This window comes from Lactuca saligna, chromosome 4 (genome assembly GCF_052625555.1).
Source record: "Lactuca saligna cultivar CGN05327 chromosome 4, ASM5262555v1, whole genome shotgun sequence".
Taxonomy (NCBI): domain Eukaryota; kingdom Viridiplantae; phylum Streptophyta; class Magnoliopsida; order Asterales; family Asteraceae; genus Lactuca; species Lactuca saligna.
Genome location: NC_136420.1, coordinates 312,690,026 through 312,699,892, shown reverse-complemented (window position 1 = coordinate 312,699,892; position 9,867 = coordinate 312,690,026). Strand labels below are relative to the sequence as shown.

The window sequence follows — 9,867 nt, the reverse complement described above, 5'->3', positions numbered from 1 at the left end:
AACCAGACTTTATGCCCCCACCACCGACTCTTCCTTGTCCTTTACGGGTTGTTGGAGGGTTGGTAGACATAATGGCTAATTAATGAAGGTTAATTGGACGCTTAGGTGGAGGATGAGTACACGAGTCCAGTTCAATGCTGAGTAAGCTCCTTAGTTGGCAAGTCAAAAAGTTCTTTTACCTTCGATTGTGGGTTAAAGTCTCATATTAACCGGTCATTTACAAATATAAACCCTTTAAAAGCAAAAAATAGTTATGAATGACCATTTAAACCACCATAAGAAAGGTAGTTGGGCCAAAGTGATAATAACCAAAAAAAATTATTCTATAAGTCATTCTCAAGAAATAGAAAAACATGATTTTATATATATTATAGCAATTTTTTTTATTATTATACAAATATATATATATATATATATATATATATATATATATATATATATATATATATATATATATATATATATATATATATATATATATATATATATTAAAGTAATTTTTCAATTTGTTAATAAAAAAATTAATAGGCAAATACAATAAGTTTTTATTTTTATTTTATTTTTTTATTTAAATCTTATGTATTAGAGATGATTACTTCTAACTTGCAAAATTAGACTCTTAATAGATAAACTGATGAACACGTTGCAAGGCTTTTACAGATTACAATGTCACCTAGCGGTCGTTTTACCATCGTCCCTTCTTCTATTACCATCATCTTTTAATTTTTTTTTCCTTCCTTCATTCGAACAAGAAGACATACCGAAGAATTCAAATCATCCATCCGAGTCCGCAAGTCACCGGCAATCAAATTTAACATTAGATCCACTGCCAGAATCCGTCTAAATTTCCCGATCATCTGATTTCTCAGTTCTCCGTCGAGTGTAAGGTACGTCTTATTTATACTAATTATGCTTTGGTAGTTGATCATATACGTGACTCGATCAAAATCGATCCGCTGATTATATTATTGATTAACAGGTAAACTGAGATTTGATATTTATCCGTTTGCCTTTTCAATTAGTGTAATTCTTGTTTGATTCCGTTTACGTGAATTGAAGATTTGCTGCCGAGGAGATGAGTGATGTATTTGAAGGTTACGAACGCCAATACTGCGAGCTTTCGGCTGGATTGTCGAAGAAGTGTACATCGGCTAGTCTTCTCGATGGAGGTGAGCCAAAACCCTAACCCGATCCACAATTTCTTTCCCAATTATGTATTTGGCGTTGATATAGTATGTTCTGGATTCTTCGAATCATGAGGTAACATAATTTTCAACTTCCTCACCAGTTATGTTGAAATACGTACCAAATTAGATTTCTTCAGCATCAACTGGCATGTTGATTGACTTTTTTTTTAGAAGCGACATAATCGATTGTTCTTTCTCCTTAGAACTCTATTATTTGCAACAACTGGTTAGATAACACAACGAGAGAAGGATAAATTTTGTTCATTTATTCTCATATTTGCAACTACTGTTGCTTGTTTCCTATTTTCCTTACTCTACTCTTCAATATCCCATGGCTTCCACACATTAAACTCGGTTTCACTTTTGCTTCATATGTGTTGATTTCAATTTCATTGTTGAATTCCAGAGCAAAAGAAGCAGAAAATCTCTGAAATAACAGCTGGACTCGAACAAGCTGAAGCTCTGGTACCATATTTACATATTATCACTTCTAAATAGTTTCTCAATCACACATTACAGATTAAAGCTATCTTTTTATATTGCTTCAGATACGCAAAATGGATCTTGAGGCAAGAAGCTTGCAGCCAAATGTGAAAGCTGTTCTCCTTGCTAAACTAAGGGAATACAAATCTGATCTGAATAATTTGAAGAGTGAAGTTAAACGACTTGCATCAAACAACTTAAATCAGGCTGCAAGAGATGAGTTGTTGGAATCAGGAATGGCTGATGCATCATCGGTATTCAACTTTTTGTTATTATTTAGTTGAAATTCAAATTACATTTTTGTTAAAATGGAACATGACCCTTACAAATTGCTGATGTCACAGGTTTCAGCAGATCAAAAAGCAAGACTTCTTATGTCAACAGAGAGATTGAATAAAACAAGTGGTAGAGTAAGAGACAGTAGAAGGACAATGTTGGAAACTGAAGAGCTTGGGGTTTCAATTCTTCAAGATTTAAATCAACAACGACAGTCTCTCTTGCATGCCCATGGAACGGTATGTCTTTTAACTGTATTTACACGAGTAAAAATGACCATTTTACCCTTGCTTAGAACATCAGCAAATAAGTTAGAAGCAATGATTCATAAAACTATTATGTTAACGTGAAGATGATAATTCAAGGTTCTATACCCTCTCCAAAACAGAGGCTAGCCTACAAGACAATGGGACAAATTTTGAAATATAAATGATATGTAATAATAATTACACATGGATACATACACATGTGTCTCGCAAATAATTAAACTTTATGATTATTTTTATTTATTTTATTTTTTTTCATTTTTTGACTTAATGTAGAAAGAATGACTTAATAAGAGAATCAAGGAAATGAGGCTTTCCCCTTTAAGTGTTAACTTTTAAAAATCACCCTTGTTTATTGTTTCCTTCCATTTTTTCATTTTCTTAAATGTTTTTTAAACATCATTTTTTCGAATAATTTTTAAATATCATTTCTATTCAGACATCATTTACCCAAAAAAAAGTACATAGCCTAAGAGCATCTCCAATTGAGAGAGGTCAGTTATGAAGAATCAACCTTATAAAAGTGTTTTTTACATTGAAGAGGATAAGCTTATTGGGTCAATATTTTAAGTTGTTGGACACGTTTCATTTATATAGCTAATATTTTAATTAGCTTACCTATTTTGACATATGATGTATTTACGGTATTGCCATTCTCATATTTAGCTTCATGGAGTTGATGACAACATAGGCAAAAGCAAAAAAATCATGACCAACATGTCGCGAAGGATGAGCAGGAATAAGTACATAATCGGTTCCATAGTTGCGGTTCTTGTTCTTGCAATCATCTTGATCCTCTACTTCAAATTGAGGAAGTAGATTTTCAATTTCAAGTAAAACTATTTTATTTTTTTTTATTTGATACTTAAGAGTGTTTCCCAACTCATTTGTTGGCTTTTGCTATTGTTGCATGTGTGCTCTTCCTTGTGGATTTATGATATTTAATTTCTATTGAAAACATGAAAATCCAAAAAAAAAAAAAAAAAAAAAAAAAAAAATCCACTTTTATGCCTTTTACACTCTTGTATTTCGTATTCGGTTTTTCATAATGGAATTCATTTTAATTTTACACATACGAGAGATTGATAGTTATAGTGATAGTTTTATCCCTAAAAGAAGTGAAAGAGCTACTACTTAGAAAATTCAACCATCATTCTCTTTTTTATTAAAACCCCCTTAAAAAATCAATCAACAACTCGGCATTTTAATTGTTTTTTATGCACAAGTATCTCTACAAAAAGAATGGTGAACCTCGATCGATTTGCAATGTACAGTTATCAAATGTACAATCATCAAACGCGCATAGTTTATGCTAATTTCCTCATTTGTTCGTTCTTGAATTTGCTATAATCGGCAAGCAAACTGCCATTCACTTTATCCTTCATGTTCTCCACCAATCGTGTCAACACCTATCACCAAAACATTCATTATACAATAAAAAAAAATACTTACATTTTTTTTTCTATAATAACAACTTACTTACATTATTTTACCAATAAAGCAATAACATATCTACATTTTCTTTATACAAAACAATGACAAGTAAAGAACAAAATTTTCATATTAGTAGGAAAAATGTAAGTATGTTTGCTAGTATTAGTAAAAATAAAAGTACATTGCTATTATTGGTAAAAAAATTTGTAAAGTAGGTTGCTATTTGTGTATCATGTTTAAGGTCTAACCGTTTGTGCGACATCTCGACGAACATCCTCAGGGATCAAACCAAGCACGGGAGGTAACTCAAAAGTTATGGTCAACGTGAGTTGACCTTTAAGTCGACTTAGGTTTCCTTGTCTAAAAGGATACAATGCCCCTTTCACACCAAGTGAAAATTCAGATGGCTTCACAATATCTTCTAGCCCATGAAGCTCCCACCTTATCTAAGATTCAAAATAATTTATATTTTATAACCAACATGTCAACCAGAGTCAACACAATGCTAAATCTGACTGAGTAAGAGACATATCAGAGGAGCGAGGACTGAGTCCGAGGCTTTTAAGTGTGTTATTAAAATGAGTCGGATTCATTAAGAGGCATATCAAACAGTCCCAAACAAGATTCATCTATAAAAACTTACAATGTCAAGATCAAGAACTTTGGTGACTTGGGGTGGAACTCCAGCTGGGTAATCGTATCCGTTTGTTTTACATCTCAACCGCATGTCAATAACTGGATTACAAGTCAAGAAAAGAAATTGTATAGGTAACATATGTACTCTCCATTCTTCCTGCAAAACAGGAAAGTTTAAGCATATTAACCAATTCATTGAGTAAACATTCAGTCAAATTCAGAATTGATATCATATTATCATATTATCATGATGATTGATGAAATTCAGGTTCAGATAGGAAGAGAAAAAGCATAACAAAATTATAGCTTGATGAACATGAAATTTGGTAAAGTAGACAGATACATACGTCATTTAGTTGTTGGCTTCTACGCTTATCAGGAAAAATTGCTTTGAAAACTCTGGGTTTATCCTCCAAATACTGATCGAACGATGCCTGTATCGTGTATCAACCACAACAAAAATCAATTTCTACCTCTAATCACACGAAGTCATATGAATAACTGACACAGAAGTAGCATTGATTACGTTAGGGGTTTCGTAGAGATAAATATCTGTAGCCATTCGCGAAGAGTATGTTGAAGCATTCGACACTTTGCACTCAAATCTCCATCGGTTTCGTGAATCTGATAACAGTTCGTGTTTGCTCTTCCGCCAATTTTGCTTTAGTAGCTTGCGCTTCAAATCTTCGGTGAAACTGAAATTGGTGGCGGAATTGCTCTGGTGGTAGTTGCATGATCTTAGTACCGGAAGAACCGCCATTGTAATACGAGGATCAGCGGTTAAAGAGTGTGCATTTAGGTTTGACAGGGAGAGGATGACGGAGAAAGGAGTCGCTACCGGAAAATGATGCGGTGGTTACGTCGACCATTATCTTGAAAGGGAATTTAAGGAGTTTAGGTGGCGGGCTATTAGTGGATGAGGAGCTTGCGTTTGGGTGTAGGGGTCTGGGTGCACCACCACACAATACATAAAATCCCCAAGTTTTTCCTAGCTATTAGATTTGTAAAGAAATGATTTTAGACTATGATTTTATATATATTTAATATTTGTATATGTATTTTCAATTATTATTTTATTTTATACACATATATAAGTTAATACAACGTTTTAGTAAAGCTAGACGGTAAGTACAAATTTTGGAACCATAACATGCTATGGTGGAGTTATAACGAGTTTTTTTGAACCTTGAATCTACCACATGTAAACAATTATTTTAATAATAATAACCATTTTTTTTAAATGATCATTTTTTTTTTTGGAATAAAGCATTTCGGAGTCGGGGTATTTATTCTGGAGTTTTTGGTTCGATACAAGAATCTTTGTACATTCCAGAGTACTATTGTCATCTTTGTACTTTGATTTGATAATACGGAGTTACGAACACTCGTTCCAGATAGAAATTCTAGACTACAAAAAACATCATTTTCCGTCCCTTATATATAAATGACATCACATGTAGTTGGACGCTAGATTTTATCATCCGTAACTATCTCATATAACTGCTTCAAGATGAGTTTCTCAAAGGAGAACACTAAGAAAACTTTACTAACCTGTCTCTTACCTACACAACCTTAGGTGGACTCGTGGACCAACCCTCATAAACATTTAAACTGATGTTATGGATCATTTACAACTCTGTTTAGTGACTATTGGATTTATGGTAATTTTTTTGTTCAATATTTCTTTTTGTTTCTTTAAAATTGATATTGTTTCTACACCTAAAACTAATTGTTTTGTTTTCTCAAAAAGTATAGTTTCATGCATTCATAGGTTGTTTGTTGCCTGTTATCTTTATTGGTAGTGTTCGTTTACCTAAAGACAATGTTTAAAGCTAGGTCTGACAATCGTGTTGCGTTCGGGTTGGCAAGTCAAAATATAATATCTCGAACACGATCCATTTAACTAAACAGGTCACCGGTTGGCAGGTTTGGAACATAAAATCATATATGACCTGTCAACCCACTTATTTATACGAGTTCATAGGTTGGTGGGTTTGTGGGTCGGATTTGGGTTTGTGGGTTAGATTTCAGTTCGTGTGTTCGTAGGTTGGATCGTAATAAATCTATTGCCTACTGCGTTGTGTGTTCATCGTTCATGTTCATGCGTCGATGTCGTTCGATAATGATTTAATCATTCATGTCGCTGTTCTTCGTGAGTTCGTTTTGTCATTCATCACAGAGGGGATAGCGACAAAGGGCTTATTCGATTTTGTTTGTGAGATACTGAGATTATTTAGGGCAAACGCCAAATGTCAAATGGTCAATGGTATCGGGTATCCTAGTCTAGTATAAAATATAAACTGTATAGTGTATAATACTTAATACATTTAAAAAATATATAATTTTTTTTATTAAAAGTCTAAACGGGTTAGCGGGTCAACTGGTATATTTTTTGAGAAATCCATATATGACCTGTTTAATAAACGTGTTAGCGGGTTGATGGGTTGAAAAGCTCAACCCAAACCTGTTTATTAAACATCCCAAAAATACGGTTCAAAATTTCCATTTTTAATTATTAATAAAACCATAGCTATCAAACATCACATGAAAATCATAAGTTATTGTTTCTTAAAACATCATAAACATATGTCAAAACATATCAGAGTAAAAACATCCCAGGCTAAAATCACGGTGTGATCAATGCAGTCATCCCGAACTTTTCCCCTTGCTACCGGAAGTACTTGAAACCAAAACTACAAACTATAAGCACGAAGCTTAGTGTGTCTCCCCAAACTACCACATACTATACACATAATCATGCTACTAGGAGATACGGGCCCCGCCCATACTCGGCTAACTATGAGATACGGGCCCCGCCCGCACTCGGTTAACTATGAGATATGGGCCTCACCCACATTCAGCTACTAAGCATACATACAAGTATCACACAGACAACAAGTATAATCAAATCTATCAATCAGTCGTATATCCATACTCAAATAATGTTTATGAGATACAATTGTTGCCCACACTCAACTATCTATGAGTTACGAGCCTCGCCCACACTCAGCTACTAATCAATACACATAACATATACGGGCCAGCCTTGGTGCCTTCGACCCATTCAAACCAGGAGGAAACTCACCTCGTAAAGCTGACTACGAAATCTCACAGTAAAGCATCTCTAACAGCTGCTCTAACGACTCGCGGCTATCATTATCACAATAACACTTAGTGAAATCCAATAATCATTCTTAGGGTAAATGACCATTTTACCTCTGGTCAAAGTCAACATTCTGGGTTGACTCAACTCGTCGAGTTGACCCATCAACTCGCCGAGTTCCATAAATCATAAACCATGAAATCGCGATCCAACTCGTCGAGTTCTTCACGAACTCGTCGAGTTTCTCCAATCAACAGAATCGGGACTTTCTAACTCCACTCGTCGACTCTTTCCTTCTACAGGGTCGGGGCATATCGACCCAACTCTTCGATTTCCTTTATGAACTCGTCCAGTTCTTCAGTCTGATAAGCTATTTTAATAGATTAAGCTCCTATCCTTCAGATCTAAGCTCCATACTTCATATACATACTGAAAATGTCATTTTAAGGGTAAAGTTTCCAACTTTACCCGTAAATACCCTTCCTTAATGGGTTTAGCTCAAACCCTAACTCATTAATACCTAGATCTTGATCCAAAAGCCATTAATACCTAAATCTAAGGCATACAAACTGAGATCTAGACCCTAGAGACTACATGAACACGTAAAGTCTCTGACTTTCTCTCCATGCATGGCCTTTTGGAGCTTGAAAGGACAAAATGACATCCTAAAGCTTGCATGGGGCTTCAATGACCATAAAGTTTACACCTTTATGCCACAAAATCCCTTTAAGGTCCTAAATCTGGAAGTATACTCACTTGGGACGTCCATTTCCCAAGGATTAAGGTATTTGGACCAAAAAACCAATAAAAGTGAAAATGAAGAGATCTAAGAAATCATTAAGCAAGTTTGAGACTTGATTACTAAAAGTGATCAGGATGGGATGAAGTTTCTGGATCTACTCACTCGTTTCTTGAGTCCTCAAGCTTCTTCTTCTTCTTCCACAAGCTTCAAATACACAAGTTTTTCTCTCAAAAATGACTCACAAGCTCACACAAGGCATTAGGGTTTTGAGATTTAGGGTTTGGGACTTGGAGAATGAGGCCAGCCTTTGGAGGTTAAGGTGTTTAAATAGGGTGAAAAACCCTGGAAATTAGGGTTTCACTCTGCCAGTCCTACTCGTCGAGTTGAGGCTCTCAGCTCGTCGAGTAGACTTTACAACCCGCATCCAATTCGATTCCTGCTCGACGAGTTCAGGGCCTCCAACTCGTCGAGCTTTTATAAAAAATCGAATAAATCTTTAATTAAATACATACCAGGAACTAGGCATATATTACTATCCTCCCCCACTTGTCTTAGACTTCATCCTTGAAGTCTGCTACGTCGGGAAAGAACTCCGAGTAGTGCTCCATCATCTCCTCCTCGGGCTCCCAAGTCCACTTCGAGCCTTTGCGGTGCTGCCACTGCACCTTCACCAGCTCCACCTCTTGTTCCTCATCTCCTTCATCTTCTTGTCGAGAATAACTACTGGTCTCTCGATGTAGTTAAGGTTGTCATCAACCTGGATATCCTCTAAAGGTACGACTGCGGAGTCATCCACTAAGCACTTCCGTAGCTGGGAGACATGAAAAGTGTTGTGGATATGGCTGAGCTCTGTTGGAAGATCCAAATGGTAAGCAACCCGGACCACCCGAGCCAAAACCCTAAACGAATCGATGTACCCGGGGCCCATATTGCCCCGCTTCCTGAACCGGATGACATCTTTCCAAGGTGACACTTTCAGGAGCACCATGTCTCCTACCTGAAACTCCAAGTCTAATCGGCGCTTGTCGGCATAGCTTTTCTGCCGACTCTGAGCAGTCTGAAGCCTGCTCCGAACCTGCTGAATCTTCTTAGTGGTCTTGAGTACCACTTCGATACTCCCCATGACCCGCTGACCGACCTCTCCCCAATAGATTAGGGTCCTGCACTTCCTCCCGTAGAGAATTTCGAATGGAGGTCGGTCTATGCTAGCGTGGTAGTTGTTGCTATAGAAAAATTCCACTAACGGAAGATACGTATCCCAACTTCCACACCAATCCAATACGCACACACGCAACATGTGCTATATAGTATTAATCGTCCTGTCACTCTGCCCATCATTCTGAGGGTGGAAAGAGGTACTGAAGTGAAGATAAGTTCCCACCTCATCATGGAATCGCTTCCAAAATCTGGAAATGAAACAAACACCTCAGTCTGACACAACCGAAACTGGCACTCCATGACCTGCCACCACCTTGCGAAAGTAGATCTCGACTAGCTTCTCAGATGATATACTCTCTTGGATCAGGATGAAATGAGCGATCTTGGTCAACCGATCCACGATGACCCATATCAAATCTACTCCACGTGTGGTCCTGGGAAGCTTCGTGATGAAATCCATAGTAATATCTTCCTATTTCCACACGGGAATATCCAACGGCTGCATCTTGTCGTGAGGTCGCTGGTGTTCGGCCTTGACTTTCCTGCAAGTTAAGCACCACTTCACATACCAAGCTATGTCTT

General features: G+C 36.5%; 2 protein-coding genes across 4 annotated transcripts; one reads left to right on the top strand and one right to left on the bottom strand.

Annotated features, from left to right (window-relative positions):
- The first annotated feature begins 664 nt into the window (after positions 1 to 664).
- Positions 665 to 3,170, top strand: LOC145043969 (vesicle transport v-SNARE 11-like). 3 transcript variants are annotated; one of them, XM_078992757.1, is made up of 6 exons: positions 665 to 887; positions 1,023 to 1,169; positions 1,594 to 1,652; positions 1,736 to 1,924; positions 2,015 to 2,185; positions 2,879 to 3,170. In XM_078992757.1, the coding sequence occupies exons 2-6, from the start codon at positions 1,076 to 1,078 to the stop codon at positions 3,029 to 3,031; spliced, it is 666 nt and encodes a 221-aa protein (XP_078848883.1). In that variant the 5' UTR covers positions 665 to 887; positions 1,023 to 1,075; the 3' UTR covers positions 3,032 to 3,170. The 3 variants fall into 3 exon arrangements, with proteins under 3 accessions (XP_078848883.1, XP_078848884.1, XP_078848882.1); XM_078992758.1 differs by having other exon boundaries at positions 676 to 887; positions 980 to 1,169; XM_078992756.1 differs by having other exon boundaries at positions 677 to 887; positions 1,060 to 1,169.
- A 176-nt stretch (positions 3,171 to 3,346) lies between these two features.
- Positions 3,347 to 5,239, bottom strand: LOC145043968 (uncharacterized). Its single transcript, XM_078992754.1, has 5 exons — positions 4,809 to 5,239; positions 4,630 to 4,716; positions 4,290 to 4,439; positions 3,895 to 4,092; positions 3,347 to 3,621 (listed from the first exon to the last, which is right to left on the bottom strand). The coding sequence occupies exons 1-5, from the start codon at positions 5,040 to 5,042 to the stop codon at positions 3,520 to 3,522; spliced, it is 771 nt and encodes a 256-aa protein (XP_078848880.1). The 5' UTR covers positions 5,043 to 5,239; the 3' UTR covers positions 3,347 to 3,519.
- Positions 5,240 to 9,867: the final 4,628 nt, after the last annotated feature.

Excerpts from the sequence above, each read along its gene's own strand:
- LOC145043969 (XM_078992757.1), top strand. The coding sequence starts at position 1,076 with ATGAGTGATGTATTTGAAGGTTACGAACGCCAATACTGCGAGCTTTCG. Across the intron at positions 1,170-1,593 it reads GGCTAGTCTTCTCGATGGAG|AGCAAAAGAAGCAGAAAATC; the intron begins GTGAGCCAAAAC and ends GTTGAATTCCAG. Across the intron at positions 1,925-2,014 it reads GAATGGCTGATGCATCATCG|GTTTCAGCAGATCAAAAAGC; the intron begins GTATTCAACTTT and ends CTGATGTCACAG.
- LOC145043968 (XM_078992754.1), bottom strand. The coding sequence starts at position 5,042 with ATGGCGGTTCTTCCGGTACTAAGATCATGCAACTACCACCAGAGCAAT. Across the intron at positions 4,717-4,808 it reads ATCTCTACGAAACCCCTAAC|GCATCGTTCGATCAGTATTT; the intron begins GTAATCAATGCT and ends TACACGATACAG. Across the intron at positions 4,440-4,629 it reads GAAGCCAACAACTAAATGAC|GAAGAATGGAGAGTACATAT; the intron begins GTATGTATCTGT and ends CCTGTTTTGCAG.